General features: G+C 33.9%; 1 protein-coding gene across 1 annotated transcript; it reads left to right on the top strand.

Annotated features, from left to right (window-relative positions):
* Positions 1 to 19,575: 19,575 nt before the first annotated feature.
* LOC108980976 (probable xyloglucan endotransglucosylase/hydrolase protein 33) lies at positions 19,576 to 21,023 on the top strand. The gene is made up of 4 exons (XM_018952046.2): positions 19,576 to 19,927; positions 19,995 to 20,095; positions 20,198 to 20,406; positions 20,526 to 21,023. Exons 1-4 carry the CDS (start codon positions 19,699 to 19,701, stop codon positions 20,920 to 20,922), a joined length of 936 nt encoding a protein of 311 aa, XP_018807591.1. The 5' UTR covers positions 19,576 to 19,698; the 3' UTR covers positions 20,923 to 21,023.
* Positions 21,024 to 27,269: the final 6,246 nt, after the last annotated feature.

The following is a 27,269-nucleotide window of genomic DNA, read 5'->3' as shown; positions in this document are numbered from 1 at the left end:
GCAAGTAGCAGAATGCAATATTCGCAACAGATTAAGGGTGAAAATATAACTTTATGCCAAAATAACTAAAAATATTCAAAATGCATTAATGACCATTATAGGTTCAAAGACCACATAGTAGCATAGCTAAACATAAAAGCCTCCAAAGTTAAAATCAAACGGTTCATGCGTTCTAAAGCATGAAGAACTAAGGTTATAAACATAAGAATCAAGTCTAGTCTCTCCTCGAGGTCTAGCTCCTCCTCAATCTGTCGGATCTAGTGCTCCATCTACCCCATCCTCTTCAAATCCTTACACAATTTCTATCATTCCGATTGTGGGTCCACAAGGGTTAAGATTTACATGAAATCTCAGTAATTTAGCAACCAACTTGAACAAAGATAAATTATGCATGAAGAATGGTAAATATAAAATGCAAGAAATGCAAAAAAATGTGCATGTGTCTCCCATCCAGATTCTTTAATATTTTTAGAAAAATAGAGACACATTTTCTTTTAGAGAACATTTTTACTTCAACCGTCAAAAACATAATTTCATCATAACATTTCATCATTATTAAAAATTCATATTTAATTATAACATCATAACATGTGGTATCATCACAATTCTCCATATGCACTATGACTTCCTTCCAATGACCGTAGTACAACTCACATTGAAACTATGTTACCTGCAGACTTGTTCTCAATGCATTGGAAATATGACGTAATATCATAATATCATAACGTGTATACCCACCAGCATTAGATGTTATAACATCTGACTTCGCTCAACCGTTCTTTAAAAAGAACCCATTCGAAACCCGTTGACTATTTTTCGTCAACCCAGGGGTTACCACTCCATTTTTAAACACTCCAGAGTGGAAAGAGGAGTTCCACTAGGATAATTTCCCATACTAGCCTTTGTTTTCATGCTATTTTTGAAAAATGTATTTCATGACATGTGCATATCTAGCAAGCTTTTATGTGAAAATGAAATTTATATGCAATATGCTAAAAATGGTAAAAATTTCACACGTCATGTAAGCAAGTAATCAAATGCTCAATGTATCATATGATGTTTCATGCTCAAAATGATATTTATAAAATGAATGTGGTATTTACTAATAATTCATAAATAACTTATCAAGGTGTAAGTTTGGGACCAACTTACAAAGTTTTTGAGTTTCTGAAAAAATGTAGTAGCGGCTGAAAATAAATTCTTGTTAAGTTAGGATCAATACTATTATGGATGAGGTTCATAAAAAAAGGCTTCAAAAATGTATATTTACAAAAATACCCCTAAACTCTCTAAAATTGCCATTAAGGCCCTAATTCTCATTATTTGCAAACAAACTTCAAATTCAACCAAATTTCATGGATCTCATATTTTTGATATTCTAAAATCATCCATACTCTTAGAATTTTAAAATTCAAAGTGGATCTAGCTCAAACACTCTCAACCCGTGGCATGTACTCTTATTGATGCCTTCATATGTTTTTAACTAATGATCCCTATGAATGCATGCTTAAGCAATTTTATTTAATCACAAAAAATACTATAGTCCTTAATGACATGATAAAGTATAATTCTTGGATAAGAAATTCATCCCAACACTTAATCATGGCTAAAACATTTATCTTCATTAATACTTCATTAATCAAGTTTGATGTCCTTAGTGCAAATCATCATGGCATGCTTTCAAAATTCATCCAAAATATGAAACTTTCATTCTTATCCCAATCATAAGGTTTTCTAAATGTTTAATCATCAAACCTAGGTGGAATAAATCAAGCTTCAAGCCTTAATCACAACTTACTTAAAATCCAATCATGTTTTGATGACCAAATCAAGATAGAATTAAAACTTATCATGTCATGCTTCTAATAAAAAATAAAACCTTCCAAAATCATTCCAAGACATTAATAAACCATATCAAAATATAATTATGACATGCCATAGCTAAATTTTCCACTTAAAATAATTCAAACACTTAATCCATCCTTAATGAACCCCGGTTTTAAATCAAGCATGATAACTTTTTATAAATTCAATCAAAATTACTCCAACACTTAAATCTCAACTTCAAATGTAAACTATGATCTAGATCAAGAATACTTACAAATTTTGTAGTCCACTTAAGCTCCTAGCACAAGAATTCTCAAGAACTTCTAAGAATACCCAAACTCACTCACCTTTTGGTTTCTCTTAAGACTAAGGGGGAAGATGGCTCTCTGTGCTCATGGGGAAGTTGGAGAGGATGTGTGGAAGAATTTGGGAGGGGTGAAGGGGCCTTTTATAGGTGGCCAAGAGGGTAGATGCATTGTCCTTGTTCGATGGGGATTGGTTGAGGTGGGCGGTGGTGTAAGGGCTAATTTTTCAGATTACACTCCATCACTTTGTGTCACTTGTGTAGAGTGAATAGTCCCTTAAAACCACCATGATTTCTTCAATCCAGTTGCTACATTACTCCTATGGATGTTGTCCATGTTGTGGTGCAGAAGAGAGATGAGAAAAACAATCAAAACCATCCAAGGGGGCTGACGGATTCAAGTGGTTTCCATGGGCAGATTTCATCATCACTTTGACTCCTCTTCTTGGCTTTTCTTCAAGGCTGAATTGTGCAGAGGTAAGTTCATTTCTTGAATTCTTTTTCAGGTGGTAGAAGGTGGAGGGTTGGCTACCAAGTGAATCATGAAGGTGCAACTCAAGAAGGTGATGCAAGGGAGGTGGTTGTAGAGTGAAGTAGTCTTGGATGCCTTATGATTTTTGGTGTGTACTTTGGATGGGAAAATTGAGTAAAATGCTCATGATGACTATGAGGACCTCTTGGAGATTGGGTGGTGCTGGAGGTGGCATGAGATGGTGGCTTAACCATGGCAGATGGGTGGTTGAAACTCAACCAATTCAGTTTCTATCCAACTAGCTTCCTAGGTGCAATCAGTTTTGGCTATTTGGTTTGGTTTTTTAAACCAATTTCGTCCAAGCCTTAGTCTTGGTTATAAGGGATCATATGAGGTGTTACAGGACCATAGTGCCCTTGAGAAAAAGGCACAAGAAGGTTGGGCTTAAGGGCAAAATGGTCCATCCACACAAAGCATACATGTGTGCCGATTGGTGTAGTTTTGAGATTTGATATGTCATTTCCTCTAATGACACGTGTGAAGGTTTATCTAGGGTCTTGGTATGATCTAAAAGTGATGCATTTGAGTAATAAAACAAGAAAATTTCATATCAAAAGGTTAAAAAAGATTAAAAAAGAAAATTAAGTTTCAAAACATGGCTTAAAGATCACTAATCTTGGACAAGTTGATTAATGGTCTTAAACAATTTTAAAAATTAATTTTGGGTGCTTAGAGTATGACATGGGTTTAAAGAAATCCATGGTATGGTGTATTGGGCTTTCAATTTGAAGAGTGAAAACAAAACAAGGCTTTGGGCCTTGTGAGCTTAAAAAGGGCCACGAGTTTGGGTCAAAGGCTCATGGGCTTTTGGGCTTGAGTGAGTGGGGGCCTTATTTATTGACTCTAAGGGATTAGAAGAGACCTCAAGTCCACAAAGATGGGGCTTGAAAGGGCTTGTTTTGACCTAATTGGGCTATGGGTCAAATCTACACCAAATTTGGCCCAAAGGCCTTAAGCCTTCCTTATACTTGGGTCAGGGCTATCTACTAAGTCTTGAATTCTTAAGAGGCTTGGTTTAAGGCTTCTAAGACTTGGCGCATAAATATCCTAAGGTCCTAAAGGCCTTACTAGAATCAGTAATGGGCTTGATTCTCTAACCTATGCTTAATGATAATAAGTGTCATGGTCTAAACTAATCTAACAATCAACATTGATGTAAGTAAATAAAATAATCAAACAAAATATAATAATAATAATAATAAATTTAAAGCCCAAAACCATAAGCTTAATCTAGAGCGTTTAAAGGTTAATCCTAATGGTTAATTAGGCAGGGTGTTACATCCTCCCCCTTTAAAACAAGATTTCGTTCTCGAAATCGGGGTAAAGTAATACATGAAAAAAAAAAAAAATTAAGTATGACTCACCAACCATGCTAAAGCTTAGGGCTCGATGGGGGTTTCTCATCGTCATCCTCTGACATCTCACCTTGAGTGTTATAATAATACTCATCCTCCTTCAAATCTTAGAAAGTGTTAACTCTCTCCTCATGGCGTCTCCACTGCCTATATTCCTCATCCTCAAGTCAGGGGTTTTCCTCCTCACGAAAATGAACCGTGACTGAGAGAAGAGTTAGAAAGATCTGATGTGTCAAGTGGAGTGGGTCAGGAATAAGAGACTACTGCTCGACTTGACATTGCTCGGTTACCTGGCTTGACTCAGGCTGATCTAGCGTAATTGAGAGAGTTGATTTTATACATTGTCTAAGCCATATGGTGTTAGTCTCTCCCATCTATCGAACGAGGTCATAAGGTTGATGCTCCTCATGCGGCAGTGCTCTCCTCAGATGGATGTTACCTCTTCCATTATGGTCTAGGATGTGAGTAATATAGTACTCGAGCCTCTCCTTCTGAGCCCAAAATGTATTGATCATATGGTCTAGCCGTCTCCATCGCTGCTCAGCTCTCAGTCTCTAAAGTGGACTAGGGGTTATATAAGTTCGATGGGCAATCCTACCATTACTGGCCAAGGTGCAACTGAAAATGACGAGAAAGAATGTGGATCACACGAAAAAATAACAATGGATGCCATGCTTGAATGGATGTGAATGCCATGATGTGATGTCAAACAATTCTCAGGCCAAACAAATAGGGGTATATGTTTCTCATGTTGGTTTCTTGTTCCCATGTAGCTTCCTCAATATCGTGATTCTGCCATAGAACCTTAACCAGAGGAATTTTTTTATTCCAAAGTTCCTTATCCTTCCAATTTGTGATCTAAACAGGAACTTCTTCATAAGTTAGGTCAGGTTGGAGCGAAATATCCCTCGTATCAACAATTGTTGGTATTTGTCCTTCGAAGCTCTTCTTGAGGGAAGATATATGGAAGACATTGTGAATTCCTTTGAAGTCAGCGGGATGATCCAGTCTATAAGCGATTGCTCTTACTCTTTCTAGTATCTCATAAGGTCTTACGTATCTTGGACTTAGTTTCCCCTTCTTTCCAAATTGAAAGACTCCTTTCATGGGCAATATTTTGAGATAGACCCAATCGCCAACTTCAAACTCAAGGTTCATTCTTCGATGTTTATTATTGTAAGCAGACTCAGTCAATGGTAAGAGCTTCTCCCAATCATCATTTTCTTTCAAAAAATTCACCCTCAACATGTCTTCCAAAGTCTGAATTGTCCATTCAGTTTGCCCATCAATTGGGGGTGATAGACACTACTAAATTTCAACTTGGTGCTTAGAGTGTCCTGAAGGCCTTGCCAAAAACGAGAGGTAAAATGCATATCCCTATCTGATACAATCATTTTTGGAACTTTATGTAGTCGCACTATTTCTGATATAAATAATTGAGTTAACTTCTCCATAAGGTCGATATTTTTCATTGCAAAAAAGTGAGCACTTTTAGTTAAGTGATTGACTACTACCCAAATAGATTTATTTCCCTTCGAAGTTCTTGGTAATCCAATTACAAAGTCCATGTATATGTCCTCCCATTTCCATTCTGGGAATGGAAGTGGCTGTAAATCTCCAACGGGTCTTTAATGCTTTGCTTTGACTGTTCTACAAACAGAGCATCTATTAACATACTCTGCTACATCTTTCTTTAAGCCTTCCCACCAAAAGTGTTACTTCAAATCTCGATACATATTTATGCTTCTTGGGTGAGTCGTGTGTGGAGTTTGATGTGCTTCCTTTAATATCTTATCCTTGATTTATTGATTAGTTGGATTAACCTTCCAGTTTTGATAATACAACAACCCATCATCTCTGAGGGTGAAACCTTCTGGTCCCTCATTCTTTTCTACCTTCTGTTTGATTTCTGCCCATTTGGGATCCTCTATCTGACGCTTTTTCACCTCTTCTCATTCCATAGGTACAATTTCTTATACTGTGGTCAGGGATGCCTCAACAAGAAGATCCTTGATCAGCAAACTTCTCATGATGAGCAGAAGGGGCTCCACTTCCAAGGTAGGGCCCGTGGCATCATCCTCTTGCGTCTTCCGACTCAATGCATCCGCCACTACATTAGCTTTGCCAGGGTGATACTTGATTTTACACTGATAGTCGCTAATAGTTTCTAACCACCTTCTCTGCCTCATATTTAAATTATGTTGACTGAATAAGTACTTGAGGCTCTTGTGATCGGTGTAGATTTCGTATTTTGCGCCATACAAGTAATGTTTCTAAATCTTAAAAGCGAAAATTATGGCGACTAGTTCCAAGTCATGAGTGGGGTAATTCTACTCATGGTTCCTCAGTTATCGTGAAGTGTTGGCCACTCTTCTTGCATGAGCACACATCCAATTTCTGATTTGGATGCGTCACTGAAAACCACATAGGGCTTATGGGGTTCGTGTAGGGCTAGTACTGGCGTGGTTTTGAGCCTCTCTTTGAGTTCCACAAAACTCTGCTCACACTTTTATGTCCAAATATGCTTAGTATTATTCCTGATTAGGGTAGTAAGGGGTCTTGATAGCTTAGAGAACCCTTCCACGAATCGTCGATAGTAACCAGCTAATCCCAGGAAACTCTAAATTTCGTGCACATTGGTCAGAAATTTCCAATTTACCACAGATTCAATCTTGCTGGGATCAACTAATACTCCTTGACTTGAGATTACGTGCACTAAAATTTTACCTCCTTGAGCCAAAACTCACATTTGCTGAATTTGGCATACAACCGATGTTTTTCTGACTTGAAGAAGGTCATAAAAGAATGTGAGATATGTTAAAGGGTGAAGTCAGACCAATCTAAACCCAGTGGACTGTTCCAACCACTACCAATTCTCTTTCAACCTTGGTTGCACATTACTATGGATTTTGTGGAAGGCTTGCCTAAAGCCCAAGGGTTTGATAGTGTTTGGGTGGTTGTAGATCGCCTCACAAAGTATTGTAACACCCTGCCTAATTAACCATTAGGATTATCCCTTAAAAGCTCTAGATTAAACTTTTAATTTTGGGTTATTACAAATATCATTGTTGATAGTAAAGTTAGTCTTAACCTTGGCCCTTAGTATCATTAAGCAAATGATTAGAGAAGCAAGCTCATTAGCAAATTTAGTGAGTCCTTTAGGACCTTAGAACATTCATGGGCCTAATCTTAGAAGCCTTGAATAGGGAATTCAAGACTTAGTAGCTAGCTTTGGCCCAAGCATAAGGAAGGCTTAAGGCCTTTGGGCCAAATTTGGTGTAGAATTGACCCATGGCCCAATTAGGTCAAGTCAAGCCCTTTCAAGCCTATCTTAGTAGATCTTGAGGTCTCTTTTCAACCCTCGAAATCTAGAAATGAGGCCTGCTCTCATTCAAGTCCAAAAGCCCATAAGTCATCAACATACACTTGGCCCTTTTAAACCCACAAGGTCCAAAATCATGTTTGGGTTTATTTGAAAATTCAAGTTAAAAGCCCAATGCATCATACCATGGGTTTTCTTAAGCCCATATCATAACCCTAAATGCCCAAATTAAGTTTTGAAGGTTGGCAAAGACCATTAATCAACATACATGAGGTCAGTGATCTTTAAGCCATGTTTTGAAGCTTAATTTCGTCTTAATCTTTTCTTAATCTTTTAATCTGAAATTTTCTTGATTTAATATTTCATTTCATCATACTTAGACCTTAATAATACCCTAGATAAACCACATTAAGGAAAATGACATATCAAATCCCAAAACTTCATCAATCGGCTAATGTGTACCCCCTTTGAGTGCATGAACTGTTTTGCCCTTAGGCCCAATATTCTTGTTCCATTTCCTCATGGGAAATATGGTTCTTAGACACCTCATGAGATCCATTCAAATCTAGAATAATTCTTGGATGAAATTGGTTTCACAAACAGAACCAAGAAGCCAAACCGATTACACCCTTAGGCTAGTTGAGTGGGCACCGGTTGGGTTGATATTTAACCAACCATCTGCCTTGGCTGAGCCACCACCTCATGCCACCTCCATCACCACCCAATCCTCAAGAGATCCCATGGCCATCATAAGAAATTTGACTCAGTTTTTCCCACCAAAGACCACCCAAAACCGAAGCTCAAAAATTGCCAAGTGAAACGACTTGAACCCGTTAGTTAGCATAAGTGGTTTGCTTGACTTTTTGGCAACTGAACCATGCCCCACGACCTGGCCACCTCTACAGAACCATTGTAGCCACAGTAAGGAGGAAATCAAGGTGGTTTTAAGCCGTTATTCCCCCTGAACAAGGTGACATAAGCCGATGGAAGTAAATCTGGAAAATTCAGCTTCTTACACACCACCCACCTCCACCAATCTCGTTGAACTAAAGCCAACGTCTCCATCTCCTTGACCACCTATAAATACCTCCCTCACTTCCTTATTTCCTCCACACCTCAGCTCCAAGTCTTCTCTTGAGTCTTGAGAGCACTTATCACCCTTAGAGAGCAATAGAGTGAAATCGGGTAGGTTTTAGTGAGTTCTTGAGTGTTTTTGAGTAAAGTTGTCTTGAAAGCTTTGAACACTACGAAATTTGTAAATTTTCTTTCTTTTGATCTTATTTTGCATGTCAAGTGTTGTTTTTAAGGGTTGGTATGAGATTTGGTGGAGTTTAGAGAAGAACATCATGCTTAGTTCAAAACTGGGTCATTAAAAGATGGTTTGAATGCTTAAATGATTTTAAGTGGAAATTTAGCTATGTCATGTCTTAAGTATGATTTGATATGATTTATTATTGTCTTAGAATGATTATGGAAGGTTTAATTTTTTATTAAAAGCATACCATGATAGGATTTAATTCTATTTTATTTTGATCATCAAAGCATGTATCGGTTTTGAATAAGTGGGTGATTAAGGATTCTTAGCCATGATTAAGTGTTGGGATGAAATTTATTATCCAAGAATTAGCTGTTATCATATCATTAAAGACCTTAGTATTTTTTGTGATTAAATAAAATCTTATATGTATGCATTCATAGGGATCAATGGTTGAAAACACACTTAGGCATCAACTAAAGTGCATGCCACTTGTTGGGATTGTTTAAGCAAGCTTCACTTTGATTTTTAGAAATCCAAGGGTATAGATGGCTTTAGAATGCCAAAAATATAAAATCCATGAAGTTTGGTTAAATTTGAAGATCATGTGCAATTAGTGAAAAATTGGCCTTAAAGGTAATTTTTGAAAGTTTAGGAGTATTTTTGTAAATACCCATTTTTTAAACCTTTTATTTTGAACCTCATCCATAGTAGTATTAATCCTAACTTAGTACTCACTTGATTTCAGTTACTACAACATTTTTTTTATTTTTCAAGAAATTTGTAAATTGGCCTCTAACTTTCACCTTAATAGATTATTTATAAATTATTGATAAATGTTTCATTCATATTTCAATTATCATTTTGAGCATAAAATATCATATTATATGATACATTGAGTGCATACTTACATGACATGTGATATTTTTCACCACTTTTCCATATTGCATCTATAAATATCATTTTTGCATGAAAACTTGCAAGATATGCACATGTCATAAAAATATTTTTCAAACAAAGTATGAAAATAACTTTTGTCACGACCCGAAAGGCTAGGATAAGAAATTATCCGAGTGGAACTCCTCTGTCCACTCTGGAGTGTTTAAGAATGGAGTGGTAACCCTTAGGTTGACAAAGATCAGTCGACGAGATTCGAATGGATTCTTTTTAAAGAACGCCGGAGTGAAATCAAATGTTATGACCCCTAATGCTAATGGGTATACACGTTATGATGTTATGTTATATTACCAATGCATTGAGAATGAGTCTATAGACAACAGAGTCTCAACATGAGTTATACTACAGTCACCGGCAGGTACTCACAGTGCATATGGGAAACTGTGACGTTACCACACGTTATGATATTATATGAATTGTTAATAATGATGAAATTTTATGACGAAGTTAAGTTTTAAAAAATAGAAGTAAAAATTGAATGAAAACATGTGTCTCCATTCTTTGAAAATGTTAAGGAATCTAAATAGGAGACATGCATACTGATTTTCTGCATTTCATGCATTGCATATTTATCATTCTTCATGCTTAATTTATCTATGTGCACGTTGGTTGTTTAACTTACTGAGATTTCGAGTAAATCTCATCTTTTATGGGACCACTATCATTCCACTCGGAATGGTAGAAGTTGTGTTAGGTCTAGAGGAGGACGAGCTAGATGGAGTGCTGGATCCAACTGATTGAGGAGGAGTTGGACCTTGAGAGGAGATTCGATTTAATCCTGATGTTTATAGCCCAAGTCTTTCATACTTTAGAAAGCATGAAGCGGATGATTTGACTTTGACCCTTAGTTGTACTAAGATTATGTTGCATTTGGTACTTTGAACTTGATGATCACTAATAAATTGTGATATTTTTAGTTATTCTGGTATAAGTTATACTTTCACCTTTATTTTCACTGCGATTATTGCATACTGCTAGTTGCATACTAGGATGCATTGCATAATAACTGTCATGTACGGGGGTATGTAACCTTGTGTTGCATGTCCCGACGCTCTAAGTCTCCGTTCCATCCCAAGCAAAGGTTGGGGTGTCACAAGTATGTCTATTTTACTCCCTTAACTCACCCATTTTCATCTAAAATAGTAGCACAACTCTTTGTTAAACATATCCTCAGACTACATGGGATGCCCCAATCTATATTATTTCTGACAGAGGAAGTGTGTTTATAAACTTGTTCTGGCAGGAACTTTTTAGGCTACAGGAGATACAACTAGCCCTCAGTACCTCCTAGCATCCGCAAACTGAAGGTCAAAGTGAGGTGGTGAATAAGTGTCTAGAGAATTATTTAAGATGCTTTGTGGGTGACGACCCTAAAACTTGGGTTCACTGGATCCCTTTAGTAGAGTGGTGGTACAACATCACTTATCACTCTTCTACACGTATCACCCCCTTTGAAGCCTTATACTATTATGCTCCTCCTGGACTACTTCTCTACACCCCGGGAACCACTAAAGTAGAGGTTGTGGATGAGGACTTGAGATCTCGATATCAGATCCTACAACTGCGAAGACATAATCTCCAAAGGGCCCAAGATTGAATGAAGAGGTATGCTGACCTAAGGAGGAAGGAACAACAGTTTGAGGAAGGGGAGTGGGTCTACTTAAGGCTTCAACCCTATCGGCAGCACTCAGTGACTAGTTGACAAAATCACAAGCTGTCTCTTACATTTTATGGACCCTATCGGATTTTACAGAGGATCGACGAGGTAGCCTACAAATTGGAATTTCCTCCATTATCAACTATTCATCCAGTATTCCATATTTCACAGATCAACAAGAAATTGGGGCAGGGTACAACAACATTACTAACCCTACCACCAGTTGACTAAGAGGGAACAATCAAGCCAAAACCAGAGGAAGTATTAGCAAGAAGAATGAAGTAGCTGAAGAATTTACCAGTGGTGGAGCTATTGATCTGCTGGCAAGGGCAGTAGATGGAGGAGGCAACATGGGAGCCCTACATCAAGCTGAAGGAAGCCTACCTGCACCTTGTGGGGAAGGTGTTCTAACGGGAGGGTTTTGTCACACCATTTGGGCTGATCGTGGGCTAGGGTGCGGATGGGCTCGAGACGAAATGATAGTAGGTTATTCAAAACTTGAGATTTAAATAAATAAATAAAAGAAATGATATTTATCTTTTTAGAATGTCCAAGTGTCATGCACTCATTTCTATATCATAAGTCTAATTAGCTTATTGATATTACAATTGGCTAATTTGAAAGTGAAAAATCAAAATGTGGGTCATGCATAAATTTGGCAGGTGGAACCATTAGTGTCGTACAAATTAGGTGGAACCATTATTTTCTCCAAGCTGAACCAATTCTTCCCTTTATGTCTTCTAAAGTTAACTCTGTTGTGATGTGATGTCTACTTTATATAACAAATTTCAAAAATAAAAAATTATCAAAGACAAATTTCGAAAATAAAACATGGCACCCAAAATAAATGCTTCTTCTTCTCTCTGAAGTTTGAACGCAACTCTCTCTCTCCCTCTCCTCTTCTCTCTCTCTCAAAGCAGATTGATTATTTCCATTGCTTGCCCCCACCGTTTCATGTTGCTTGCCCCACCGTTGAACAATGCCAGCCACAGCCCACGAGCCCAAACCACAGTCCAGCCCACAAGCCCATACGAGAGCCCAACCCAGGAGCCCATACAAGGGAGCTCAGCTCAGGAGCCCAAACATTCAGCCCATCCAGACATTAAGCCCACTCCGAGTCCAGACGCCGAGCCCACTCCGAACCTAGAAGCCGAGCCCAGACGTCGAGCACACCTTCGTTGTCGCTGTGGTGAGGATACTCCTGGTGATCGTGACTTCTATCCGTCGTGCCTCCGTGGTGCACTTCTTGCGGTATGGAAAACTTGAAAATTCTAACACATGAATTAAATTTGTATACATGTTATTGCAAGCATACACATGAGAATCAATGATCTGTGAGATTAGAGATTGAACACAATCAATGGTATAAACGCCAAATCTTTATTAAACAAATCTTTTATCTTTCTAATATTGTCAATTTAATTTTGAGAATGAATTAAACTTATAACATAAGAGATTTTTTTTTTACCCATAAAGAAAAAAAAATGCAAATGATAAATTTATAATTGAAAATTTGGCTGCTATGAAATTTAATGATGATATATAAGAAAATACATTGGATGTCTTAATGGCTGTGTAGATGGAACCAAATGTCGGTGGTAAGGATATTGTTGAAGAGCCAAAAGTGGGAATGCCAATTTCTCAGTTGAAGAAGTAAGGGCATACTATATGAAGTATGCAAAACAAGTTGGTTTCGGAGTGACAAAATGAAGTTCAAAAGTCAGAGAGGATGGAAAAATAAGATATTTCACCCTGGCTTGTGTCCGCCAAGGTACGTCTATGATCACATTGTCGAATATTCTTAAACTGAGGCTAATGGAACACAACAGATGCAAGGCAAAGATCAATGTGATATTGGGGTCTGAAGGTGAATTTTGCTTGCCCCGTGTTGTCCTTGAGCACACTCATACGCTCAGCCCTAGAAAAGCAAAATATATTAGATGTTATAAAAGGTTGGATGAGCCGATGAAGAGGCGACTAGAATACAATGATATGTCTGGCATTCAATTGAGCAAGAACTATAATTCTTGTGTGGTTGAGGCAGGAGGGTATGGGAATTTGACATTTGGAGAAAGAGATGCACGTAATTACATACGTGAGGTCAAATTACTTCAGCTTGGGTTAGGAGAGGCCGAAGCACTACAAAACTACTTCACTCGTATGCAGGCGCAAAATGATGGTTTCTATTATGTTATGGAAGTTGATGATGAAACCAAATTGTGAAATGTGTTTTGGGCAGATGCCAGTAGTAGAGCTGCATACGAATCGTTCGGTGATGTTATAACTTTCGGCACAACATACTTGACCAATGCATACAAAATGTCATTTGCTCCTTTTGTGAGCGTTAATCATCATGATCAATCAATTCTTTTTGGGTGTGGTCTGATTTCCGGAAAGGACATAGACACGTTTGTATAGTTATTTGAGTCGTGGCTTAATTGCATGAATGGTTGTGCATCAGAAGCCATCATAATAGACCAAGATAAAGAGTTATGCAAAATGCAATTGCTAAAGTGTTTCCAAAATCTCGCTACCGGTTTTACTTGTGGCATATAATGAAAAAAGTTTCCAAAAAATTTGGATCACATAGTCAATACGATGGCATCAAAAGTCAGCTACAGAGGTATTTGTTTTCCACGATTATTTATTGAATATTGTGTTATCTCCTTCAATTATTATGGGAAATAATTCTTTTTTTCTTTGGATTGTGCACACAGGTGTGTTTATGATACATTGACTCATGATGAATTCGAGTGTTGTTGGGTGCAACTTCTTGATAGTTTTGATCTACATGATAATTCATGACTTGAATGGCTATATTTAGAGCGTAATTTATGGGTGCCAGCGTAAGTGAGGAACAAATTTTGGACAAGAATGTCAACTACTCAAAGAAGCAATAGTATGAATGCGTTCTTTGATGATTACGTAAATTCAAAGACAACACTAAAATAGTTTGTAGATCAGTATGATAATGCACTTAGGCGCAAGATTGAAAATGAGCTTGCAATTGACTTCAGTTCATTCCACACACAAATTTTATGCATAACTTTTTATGGCATAGAGCGGCAGTTCCAAGCAGTTTATACAAATGCAAAATTTAAAGAAGTTCAAGAAAAGTTAAGATGGTTAATTTATTGTTGCACATCAATGATTCTGAGTGAAGGAGGAATTTTTACATATCATGTGGCCGATCAAGTCTAAGTTATGGATGGGTTTAGAAAAAGTACAAAATATGTTATTGAGTTTAACGAGGAAAAGTTCGAAGCGAGCTACACATGTCAATTGTTTATTTTTAAGGGAATTTTATGTAGACATGCCATTCGTGTGTTAACACTCCTTGACAAGGAACAGTTGCCTGCAAAATACTTCCTTGATAGGTGGAGGAAGGACTTGAAACGAGAGTACATGCTTGTCCGAACTAGCCGCGATGATTTGAGTTATAGTCCAAATGCACACCGAATCAATAAATTGAACAAGACTTTTTACGAGATTTCTTCAATTGTTGGCATCTCAGATGAAGGTTGTGCGAAGTTAATGACTCTGTTGAGTAAGTTCAAGCTAGAGTGGGTTGACGTCCAGCTAGTGTGTGATAATCGTTCAACTGAGTTGTTAGGGGTGACAAAAGGGTTTGAAAAATTAAAAGTCTTGTAGCTGCACGGAGTAAAGGTAGGCCAATTTCTAAGAGGAAACAGCCCATGGTTGAGAAAGCAGTGAATAGGTTGAAAGCAAGGAAGACTCAATGGGCTCAGGTCAGTCAGGTAGTTTATGTATTTTGTATTTTTAAAATTAGTTTTGTAACCTGTTGACATTAACTATACGTTTTGAAATTATAAACAAAAGAGTAGATCACGCCTAAATAGAACAGTTGTGGCAGATTTTGGCTCACCTAGCTTGGTCAAGCATGATTTTCCTGTAGCCTCTACTCCTATGTCAATTGTAGTATTATTGGCAAGTATTGTTTATATAATATAATTATTTGATGATATTAATTGTGGGTTTCTTCTCTATTCTTGGTAGGTACCACCGTCTTTTCAACTTTTGGACGAGGATATCTCTTGTTGTACTCCTACATATCAAGATGTAGACGTTGATATCCATACGTATTATATCGTAACATTAATTTATCCTGAATTTAAATATTACTCAAAATAATACAATCATTGGTTTAACCATATAATTAATGCAAGTTTAGGATTGTAGATCAATTCTTTAGCCACATTGGCCAGACCTTAATGTGGCATACTAAGTATAAGATACAAGATATATATATATATATATATATATTAAGACGTTTAATATTTTTTGGCAAGGATATTGTTGCTCTTTCGTGCCGCCATTCCTCGTTGCTCCTCCGTTCAGCTTCTGCCTACAGTGAGAATGAGGGGTTCCGAGCCCTAAATTTCATTCAAGCAATTTAATTTTCTACAGCACGTCTCTTATGAATTGGTATTTTGTTTTGATTCTTGTGAATTGATTTTGTAAATTTGTAGTAAGAAAATATGTTTAATGAATTGTATGTTGTGTTTATAAGTTGTGTTGTATGCATGCAATGTATTTGATAAAATGTGCAAGAGAATCAAGAGATGTAAATGGGCTATTTGAATCAAGAAATGAGCTCTCTGTTGTTAACATAAAATATATACGGAGCTTTTCATTGGGTGTACGTAGATCAAACATCAAGAAATTAAAATAGATATTACAATATTTATTACCGTATGCTTTGTCTCTCATATGATATTAAATGTTAAATAAGTTTTAATTACCCTGTTATTTAATTATTATTTGCATGGAATGGATCATGAGGTTGAGATGCTTTTGGAACTTGCTTCTTCAATTTATTGTATCAAGTAACTTTAAAATCTTGGTATGCAATATGGAGCATTAAAATGTTGTGACACTGTTTATGTGGTTTATTGTTTGGATTATCCTTGTCAATTAGTATATTTCAAGGTTTGATAGATGTTTACTCTCAAGTCTCAACTTGTATGTTCTCAAACCAAATAGTTTAGTTGGAGTTGCTCCATTTATTTGTGGTGGTGTTATATGTTTTTATTGAGGTTTGAAAAATAAACAAACTAACTAACTAACTAAGTAGATGCATTTCTGGACATGGGCTTTGACCGGGAATTGCACTCAAAACTTACCTGCTTTTAATTAAAACTAAAAAAACCACAAATGTCGCCTTATTAGGATGGGATGCCTGAGCTAAGAAAATCAATAAGAAAATCAAACCTGAATGAACCTCCTGCTTAATGGATTTTTTCATTATCATTTGCAAGTCTTTATTGATTTTCTTAGCTCAGACATCTCTTGATAGAGTTGTTCCATATGGCCTCTCAAATTGTATATTAGGTCCATTTCCTGTAATAAGTTCATCATGAGTATTACTTTATTGTTCTAAAAGGAATAACTTTATCTTTAGATAACTCATAGGAAAATATAGTAAAACTCACTGCTTTTATTAATTTTTAAAAACATATTAGCAATATATTGTTGCTAATTAATCAAGCACTGGCTGTTATCATGCGACATGCATGCAGCTTATTATTGCTAAAGAATATTTTTTCCCATCTGCTTGTTAAATTTTAAAACATGAGTGACTACTTCTTAGTTCTTACCTTTGAGTCCCTTCCAGTTGTATAAATTCTATCTTTTGCCACATATGCTTAAATTAGTAATGTTTTGGAATACTTTATGATACAATAATACATGTCCTATATCTTTGCGTTGATATAAATTTTTAATATAGCCTAGTTTATTTTTAAACTAATTTTTTGGTTATAATTTATTTTTTCACCATCATTGATTGTGATATGGATCCTAGACGTAGTGGAGATGATCGTCCACAAGGGGATGTGGCGGATGTCAATGCTACAACTCCTACACTGGTGGGTACTTCCACCCTTAGACCCACATTTAGGGCAGCTACATCTAGGGCATCTACATCTAGAGCAGCTACATCTTATGCGAGTAGTCGACTCCCACTCCTAGTTGATATAGAGGATGAAAATATATAATAATAAAATATTATTAAATTAATACTTTTTTATTTAATTTATTTGTATCACATTTTATAATTCTATCAATTTAATATTAATAATAATTATATTATAATTAAATTAATATTAAAAATCATATTTTCAATAGTCATTTAATGCTAATAACAAAATATATTTGATTAAATTCATCTAAATTTCTATTTAAATTTCTTAATTACAAACCAAATAGTATTTTTGTTTAGAGTGAGAAACTAATATTTTAATGTTTGTTTGGAGTGAGAAATTAGTATTTTCATATTTAGTGAATCAATTCTAGTTCTCCATATTTGGCCAACCACTATAACAAAAGCCCATCTTATTTTAGATTTGATCAATCCAATATGGGGTATTTTTTACATCAATTATATAAATTTTAGCTAACTTTTTCATTTGGCCAAGCCAATGTGAATGCTCTTAGAATGTCAAGTGTTGTGCACTCATTTATGTATCATAAGTCTAATCAGCTTATTGATATTACAATTAGCCTTTTTAAAAGTGAAAAATCAAAATACGGGTTATGCATAAAGATAAAAGTTGAATAAAATTTTATTAAAATATTTTTTTAATATTATTATTATTTTTATATTTAAAAAATTTAAATTATTTATTATATTTTATATTAAAATTGTAATGATAAATAAGATAAGATTGTAATGATTCAAATTGGTTACGTTTAAATAGTGAGATGACTCAGATATTCTATAAAAAAAAAAAAATAATGATAGAAATTAAATAATAATAAATATGTAAAAAATAATAATAAATTATTGGGAGAATACTCTACTACACACCAATGACCAAACTAACTTCTGAAGTTGAAGCGCTTCCACGGACCTTCCTTGCATTATATGGCAGCCACCATCGTTTCGTTACCAGTCATATCAAGCAACTATCAGAGCCAGCTAAAAAGATGCTGGCAGATTGGCCACTAACTCGAAACAGACATTTTGTGGGAGTGAACAGAACAAGAAAATAAGAGAGAGGAAGGAGACAATTTGTAGTCAGCGACTCAGCGCCACTATCTCTCTCTTTTTTTTTTTTTGAACTTTTCTTCCTTTATAGACAAAAAGATTCTCGGACAGATGAGTCGGTTTCAGGTGTTTTCACTTTTAACAACCCCGTCCACAATCAGGATTGAAAGTTGTTTACATATATTTTATAAATTTTGCTCTTTGTATTATCGGACGACAGTTAGACAAGATCGAAAAAAAAGTAAAAAATTGATAATATATATTTATAAAAATTGAAAGCTGTGTGTGTATATATATATATATATATATTTATATCTCTCACTCAAAACACCCAGAGTCCCAGATGGCAATGGTGGTGGATTCTTTGCATATATAAAGCCAACGATATTGGCATACAAGCTCTCTCCATTACAGACAAAACAACTGTTCTCGTTTTGGTCCATGCCAACCCATCTCATACGTAATCTGCAGCTTTGAGTTATACATATGGACCCCCGCTCGGTACTAACTACAAGTACATATTCAGAGGAGGTAGAATGTGTATTAGAACCATCCATTAAATGGGTATAGATTCTCTTCTATGCTTATCAATTTGAGAATATTTTTTTGTGTAAATGTTCTTGGGAGAAAAAAGGAGACATAACTTACTTCATTTTTTTTTTAAAATAAATTTTATTTTTAAGAAGTGTTATAGTAATAAAGAAATCTCATAAAAATAAATTTACGGATTGATACAACTTTACATAATACGTTAAGTTTACTTTATAATAAAAGTAGATTTACAATCAAATATATAGTGCACCATATCAATTCCTATCAGTTTTAAATTTAATTTTATAGAATTTTTTTTGACTAAATATTTCTATTTACTTCTTTTTAAAAAAAAAAAAACATAAACTTACACTCCTTGAACTTGTTCTATCATTACTCTCATTTTAAAAATATAGACATCGCATAAAAATTGAATATTATATTTATAAAAAATATTATTTTGTTCACGTTATTTGATCGTCCTATTTGATAATTGGTCAAAAAAAAATTTATTTAATAATTAAAAAAATAATTTTAAACGTATTGATATATTTTTTTTATTTTATTAAAATATTTAAATATATTAAAAAAATAAAATACCTAAACGGCATAGTAGCCTCACCCTATATCTATTTCTCTCTCTCTCGGTACCAGATCAATCTCAATTGCAATTAATTAATTGTCCTGTTCATGCCACTAGGTAGCTAATAGGCAGCCCCACTGGCCCTGCCATACTTTTCAGAATCATACCCACATGAATGTTCTCAAATTTCCTTGTCATTTAAGATCCAAAGTGATCAACGCGGAAAAAGATAATACATATTCTAGGACAGAGATCAGAGCCAGCTAGTAACAACTAAGCAAAAGATCACGAACCAACCCAAATCCTCCCAATAAATAGCCCACTCTGTTCCACTTTTTCCTTTCATCCATCTACCAAAATTAAAGCATGGCATTTTTGCAAGAGAAAATGCTCTTCAGGGGCCTCTTAATCTTTTGCATGGCTTTAGTGGTCTCTTCGCTTAAAAGACCTTACACGCCTCCAACAGTCGCGCATTTGACGGATTACTTCCCTCCTGTCTCCATCGATAAAGGGTTTTCTAACTTCTTTGGAGGCTCAAATATCCGGCTGCTCAGTAATGCCTCCATGGCCAGCCTTGCTCTCGACAAATCCTCTGGTAAAATCACGCCTTTGCATTTAAAATTGGAATTTTCTGTAATGTCCATCTGTTTATATTTTTACAGGATCCGGAATGGTCTCGAAAAACAGATATTACTATGGATTCTTCAGTGCTGCAATTAAGCTGCCATCTGGCCTCTCTCCTGGAGTTGTAGTAGCCTTCTATGTAAGCTGCCTTTTCATCCTTGGTTGAATGGTATAATTAAAATGCATGAATTTTTTTTAGCTCATATAGATAGACTGACTGACAAAAAAGGGGAATTGGAAGTTGTCAAATGCAGAGACTTCCCCTCACAACCATGATGAAATTGACATCGAGTTGCTTGGTCATGATAAAAGAAATGACTGGGTCCTCCAAACAAATATCTACGCTAATGGAAGTGTCAGCACCGGAAGAGAAGAGAAATTCTATTTCTGGTTTGACCCTACAGAGCAGCACCATCAATACAGCATCATCTGGAATAGTCATCATATAGTGTAAGGCAGAACAAAATTCACAAACACGCAGAGAAATTAAGAGTTTGATTACCAATGAATCTTACAGTAGTCCCAAATATATATATATATATATATATATTTATATATAATGAATGCAGGTTTTTGGTGGACAACATACCTGTAAGAGAGTTTCCACGCAACAGCGGCTTCTCTTCCGTTTATCCATCAAAACCAATGTCGATCTACGCAACGATTTGGGATGGATCGGAGTGGGCGACTCATGGAGGAAAATACCCAGTTAACTATAAATATGCTCCCTTTGTGGTTTCATTTGCAGATATGAAACTGAGTGGGTGCATATTGAATCCAACAGAGCAAGTTTCTTCATGTTCAAAGGCCGGTGTTTCTAGCTCCGACCCAGTTGAGGGAGCTGAGTTTGTAAGGCTATCGGAGAAGCAGCTTGAGGCAATGAACTGGGCTAGACGGAAGCTTATGTTCTACTCGTATTGTAACGATAGATCCAGATTCAAAGTCCTCCCACCAGAGTGCAAGTGAGAGGAATCAATCTTTTGGGTATTTTATCTGTACTTTTATTCATTTCCCCCCCACCCAGAGGGTGGAAGTAAATAACAACAGTAGAGGCATTTTCACGTCAAGTGAAAGAACACCATTATGCAGCGGGTGTAGCTTCATATATGAAAATCCTGTCTAACAATTGTGCCATTTTTTTTTACTATTAAAAGAGAAATATTTAGCCACAAAGGATCACACATAAGTTCATAAATTAATGTAATTTAATATAGTATGTTAGATTGTAAAATTATTTTTAATATAAAATAGATCTTATGCATTACGTGAAGCCACGTCAATTTATGAATTTATTTTTTATATAATTTCTTTATATATATAGTAATTTTTATATTAAAATAGATACAAATAACATTAGAATTCATAATGTTTAATGTTAATGTCACAATTTTCATATGATGTATCTATTTTTTAAAAATTTTAATTCATAGTATCTTTCTTTTATTTTTCTACTGACACAACAAATTTCAGGCGACATCATAATGATTATTTATTGCATGGTAAATCTTATTTATAAGCATGGGTGAATAAACTATTTCATAAAAGTAATTAGATGATACAATTTGATTTAGAAAAAAATTAAAAATCTAATATTAAAAATTAAATCTTATTATATAAATAATGTGGATAATATATTATCTACGTCGATTTAAAAATATAATAACTATTATTTATTTAAGCATGATATCTTGATACCTTTAGGTCCCATTTTATTTTAGAGATGGTCTCAATCCATCTCATCTCATCTCAAAATTTAAAAATTATTTAAATATAAATATTTTTAAATTTCAAATTTTTGAATTTTTAAGTTTTTATCTAATTATAACTTAATTATTATAATTTTCTTAAACTTTTAAATAAAATATAAAAAAATAATTTAATTTTTTAAAATTTTAAAATAAAATTTATATTCTGACATAGATTTATGATTTTATGATTCTTATCTTATCTCTTGAATAACTAAACAATATCTTGATCTGACATAGCATGGTTTGCTCTAAACATTTTTGGCTAACCAGAGTTTTCAAGTACGGGCAAACACTATTATTATTATTATTTTTATTATTTTATTATTTTTTATTATTTTTTAATATTATATTATTATTTTTTCATTATTTTTTTATTACAATTTATAAACATTCTCAAATATTTTTACTATTTAAACGTAGAATAAAATTTAAAATTTTAAAAATTTTAAAAATTTCTTATTTCATCATTATAATTTTTATAAATTTTTGTATAAAATGAAATAAATAATTTAATTTTTTTAAATTTTAAAATAAAAATAATATTAAAAAATATATTTTAATAATATTTTATTTAATCTTTTAACTTAAAAAAAATTTATTTATAATTTTTATTTAGAGATTGTATAAACAGACTTCTTATTAAATGACAAAAAAAGTATGAGAGATATTTTTATAATTTAAAAAAAATTAAAAGAAATGAGGCGTACAGGATTTCATATTTTTATTTTATTTATCTCCCTCGTAATAAATTGGAACAGAAGTGAGTAGATAGTAATTATGGCGATACAGATGCGCCCTGAAAAGTCCACGGAAGTGACTGGCGCATCAGTACAGTATGTAAATACAAGTAGAGTTCATCTTCCCCGAAAACAATCATCGAAATGAATAATGCTTACAATGTTTTTGAATCTTAAATTGAGTTGAGTTAAAGTTAAATTGAGATTATAAAATATTATTAAAATATTATTTATTATTATTATTATTATTATTTTAAAATTTAAAAAAATTAAATTATTTATTATATTTTATATTAGAATTTAAAAAAATTATAATGATAAATTGAGATAAGTTGAGATGGATTTACTTTCTAAACGAAGAGTAAATCTCTCTGCTAGTACCTCCATCAACTACTGACTTTAGTATATATTTTTTTATATTTTTTATATATTTTTTATATAAATTTTTGTAATAATTTTAAATATTTTTAAAAAATAAAAAAATTTATAATATCATTAAAAAATACTTTCTTAATAACAAAATAAAATTTTTTATTTTACTTTATGATTAAAAAAATATTTTTTAATACCTTATTTTACTTTATGATTAAAGAAATGTTTTTTAATAATATTCTAATTTTTTTTTAAATATTTAGAAGTATTAAAAAAATCTATGTAAAACACAACTGAAAAAAAATACATAAAAAAACACATGCTAGAGCAGCAGGAGCAACCAGCAGTGGCTCTAGCACTGTCCCATCAAAATATATCTCATTTAACTTAAAAATGGCTATAAATGTGAATAGTAATGAACAGTGCTACAGTAATAATCAGTACTAAACAGTGCTACGGTAATGTGCTACAGTAATGAATAGTGCTTAACAGTGCTACAGTGATGAACAGTGCTACGTGCACCCGCGTCCCTCTCTGCATCCTCATAATAAAATCACCACACAAATCATAAAATCACCACACAAATATCACAAAAATTACCACACAAATCACAAAATCACCATACAAATTCACCACACAAATCACCACATAAATCACAAAATCACTACGCACAGGGAGAAACCCGTGCGTGTAGAAGAAGAGAGAGGGCTGCGGGCTTACCGCAAGGGGGGGAGAGAGAGAGAGGTATGTGAGGACGAGATTGGCAGGCTGCTGCTGGTGGTGCGGTGTCGTAGGGGTGGCTAACGGCGGCGCTACGGGGAGAAACCCGTCCGTGTAGAGGAAGAGAGGGTTACGGGCTTCAGCCTGTTGCGGGGGAAGAAAGAGAGAGATCTATCGGGATGAGATCGGCGTGGAGAAGGTTGCCGATAACTGGGCTTGGTGGTGGCGCTGGGAGGAGCCGAGAAGAAGAGAGATCGAGAGGGAGAGGGGTCGTGCGGCTGAAGGGAGGCAAGAGAGAGAGGGAGGAGGGAAAAATGAGGGGAAAAGTTTGGGTTTGAGATTTTAAAATCTCAACCCTTCATCTTCAATCTTTAAATTTGATTCAATAATAGAAGTTAAACTAACTTAAAATAGATAATTAAAATATAAATTTTAATTTTAATTTAATTTTAATTTATAAAATACTAATATTTTATCATTAAATAAATGATAGAGTTTTGTTAAATATTTTTAAGAGAGTAAAATCATATAAATAATTAGAGTTTTAAATATAATTTAAATCTCATAATATTTTTAATTAACTAAAATCATTTTTGGAGTTTTCAAAATAGAAGAGACTTCGTTTAATGAAGAAAAAATGTGAGAGCAATATAGAAATAAAAGATTCTGTATTTGTTTAGTGCTTCCTGAGTCATTGAGTATTGTGGTTGAATTCTACACAATTTACATATTTTGCTAAAAAAACTATTGTTAAAATATCCAAAATCTCTTAATTTTCATATTATTCATATTACTGTAATATTTTGTTATCATTATGATGCTTGTTAAAATTTATTTTCTTACTCCTGTTCATTAAATTATTAATTAATTAATTTTCTTTAAAACAACATATTATTTTTACACACTATTATTTTTTTAGACACATCATTTTCAATTAGACAAATAGATAAACGTGCTTTGCACGCTATATAATTGTTAGTATGTATGTGTGTGTGTGTATATATATATATATTTATATATAACTCTATATCACTTTTGCATATTTCTGTATACTTCATAAATTCGATTAATTGTGTATACTTTTTTTAATATAAAATAATTATTTCGATCAAACATAAAAGCTAAGCAAAAATACTTTAACTTAACATTGTTTGGTCAAAATAATTCATATGAAATACTTTAATTTGAAAATAATGAAATAGGTATAGGATTATGAAAATAATGAAATAGGTATAGGATTACGTACTACGTAAAGGAAGATGTTTAAGCTTCCGAAAAATTGTCCCGAGAGTTCTACCGATCTGATTTTTTTTTTACTTAGTAGTTAAGAAAATAGTTTTAATGAGTTTATTATTTTTTAAAAAAATGTTGAAAGTGATTTAAAAATACTTGAAAAAAATAATAAAAAATACATTTTATACTTATCATCAGGAGTGAGAACTCTCGGGACCACCTTTCGGTGCCTAACAGTTCCCCTATGAGAAATGCTAAACATTTCGAGTTGGTGTCTCGAAAATGTGTACCGAATTTTTTTTTTTATTTAGTGATTAAGAAAGTATTTTTTTAATGATGTTATAAACTTTTTATTTTTTAAAATTTTTTTATGATGATTAAAAAAATACATGAAAAAAATAAAAAAAAATAAAAAAAATGAAATGTGCTATTTGGAACAAATATTCGGGATAACTATTCAGGAAGTATAGTGCTGCTCTTCCCCTATATAATAAATAAGCCTCTGAATTTTATTGGAGCATCTTTTTCCTTCTTCAATTTCAGTTTTATCATTTTACTCACTGTATTTTACAATTTACTTAAATTAATTCCTCCCCTCATATTTTCACTGTATTTTATCATTTTACTCACTGTATGATGCTCTAAGAGCTTACACGTGAATAAAAAACAATAAGAACATAGAAATCATTTTAAACATTTTTTAAGATAAATATAAATATAAAATCTCAAATCATTTTAGAAAACTAAAATATATATAAATAAAAAGAACTAAAAAAGTGCTGGGAAATCTCACCTGACTCAGCATCAACAAATTGTTTGCAGTGTATATGTAACTAACAGTAACTGATCATCAGGATGACATGTTTTTTCTTTGAAAAAATTTACACAATTTCTTATTATTCACACAACATCTACATACCACATTTGTTTTTAATTTTTTTTTATCAAATATTTAATATATTAATAATGTATAGAAGAATTGAATTAGTTTAAAAATAATAAATTAAAAAAAATAAAAATATTAAAAAAATGTGGTGTTTGGAAGTTGGAAGGTTGTGCATCATTACTCTTTTTCTTTTTTGAATAAAAAGGGTAAGAGGGGGCAACCAGATGCGGCTTCTCTACCTAAGTTGATCATAGTAGTACTCTATTCGCTAGAAATTGTTAGAAATATTTTCAAAATATGTACATATTATATTTATTATTAATAATATTTTGAGGATTTATTTATGAAAGTTGTGAATTATTTTAAAAAGAGATAAATTAAGAAAAGTTTATAAGCAATTGCTTATGGTTAGAAAATGTTGGGTCCATATTAGTGGTTGTGGTTGGTAAGTGGCTCAGTGGTATTGAACATCACCATCTATGCTGATGGTAGAGGTTCGAGCCACACCCTTCTCATAGAGGAGGTTTAATTATTTGTACAAAGGATGGGCAGGCCCCTACCACGGGCCTAGGTGTGTGCGGCCTAGCCAGCACGAGGACGCATAGCCCAGTCGGCCCAAGGCACAGAGCAACTGAGATGGAAGGTAGAGAAGCAGCGTGACCGTTGGACTAAGTCCAACCTATGTGTTGGTTAGCAGCAGGTGTAATACATATACCTATTTGTATCAGATTACAGAAAAATGAAAAGTTACAACTTTTCATTCACATCATTTGACCCTCTATAAATAGACCAATTGGCCTACGAATTTTATATATAGTTGTATAGGATGATAGAGTTCAAGAAGGCAATTTCGAAATTCTCTCTCTCTCAAAAGTTTTCATTTCTTCAAAACTTGTTATTAGGATCTGTTCATTCTGTAGAGAATATATTTCTAATCTCTTGGTTGAATAGCAAGATCTGAGAGTATTCGAGATCTAATTTCGTGTGTGCATAACGCAGTTAGACAAACAGACTTGTTCTAAGTTTCATTGTATCGAGACAAATTCGTTTGTACCCCATGTGCATACCATTATTGGTGGGGTGAATATTGTCTTAAGAAAAGCGGCATTCGTAACGCGTCATAAAGCAAACTTTTCTCTCACTATTTTCTCTTTTGTAGTCCCTTTTGCTCCAACAATCTTAAGACAATATTTGATTTTTAATGTCGTATAGTTTGAGAGAGTTTGTTTCAGATTTTGTAAAACTTGAGCGCTTTGATGAAGCCAATTTTTGACGTTGGTAAAAGAAAATGCACTTCCTCTTGGCCAGTCTAAAAGTTGTGTATGTTCTAATCACTCATAGGCCGTCTGTAAATGAAGACGAGACAATCGCTAAAAGTCGAGCAAGGATCAAACAATATCTGACGCATTGTTTGACGCGTACCAAAACAAAGCAACCACTAAGGATCTATGAGACGCACTTGAGGCTAATTAAGTATCTTTTAGAAGATGTTACAAGTAAGCAATTTCTAGCTATAAAATTTTTCAATTATAAAATGGTAGATTCTAGGCCTATTGTTAAACAATTCAATGAGATTTTTCATATTCTTAATCAATTCTCTCAACCTAAGATGAAAAT

The sequence above is a fragment of the Juglans regia genome, chromosome 13 (assembly GCF_001411555.2).
Source record: "Juglans regia cultivar Chandler chromosome 13, Walnut 2.0, whole genome shotgun sequence".
In the NCBI taxonomy this organism is placed as follows: domain Eukaryota; kingdom Viridiplantae; phylum Streptophyta; class Magnoliopsida; order Fagales; family Juglandaceae; genus Juglans; species Juglans regia.
This window is presented reverse-complemented; position numbering and strand designations above follow the sequence as displayed.

Bases quoted from the DNA above. Each gene is read 5' to 3' on its own strand.
- LOC108980976 (XM_018952046.2), top strand. From the start codon at position 19,699: ATGGCATTTTTGCAAGAGAAAATGCTCTTCAGGGGCCTCTTAATCTTT. The intron at 19,928-19,994 runs GTAAAATCACGC...ATATTTTTACAG, and splicing joins TGCTCTCGACAAATCCTCTG to GATCCGGAATGGTCTCGAAA. The intron at 20,096-20,197 runs GTAAGCTGCCTT...GGGAATTGGAAG, and splicing joins GAGTTGTAGTAGCCTTCTAT to TTGTCAAATGCAGAGACTTC.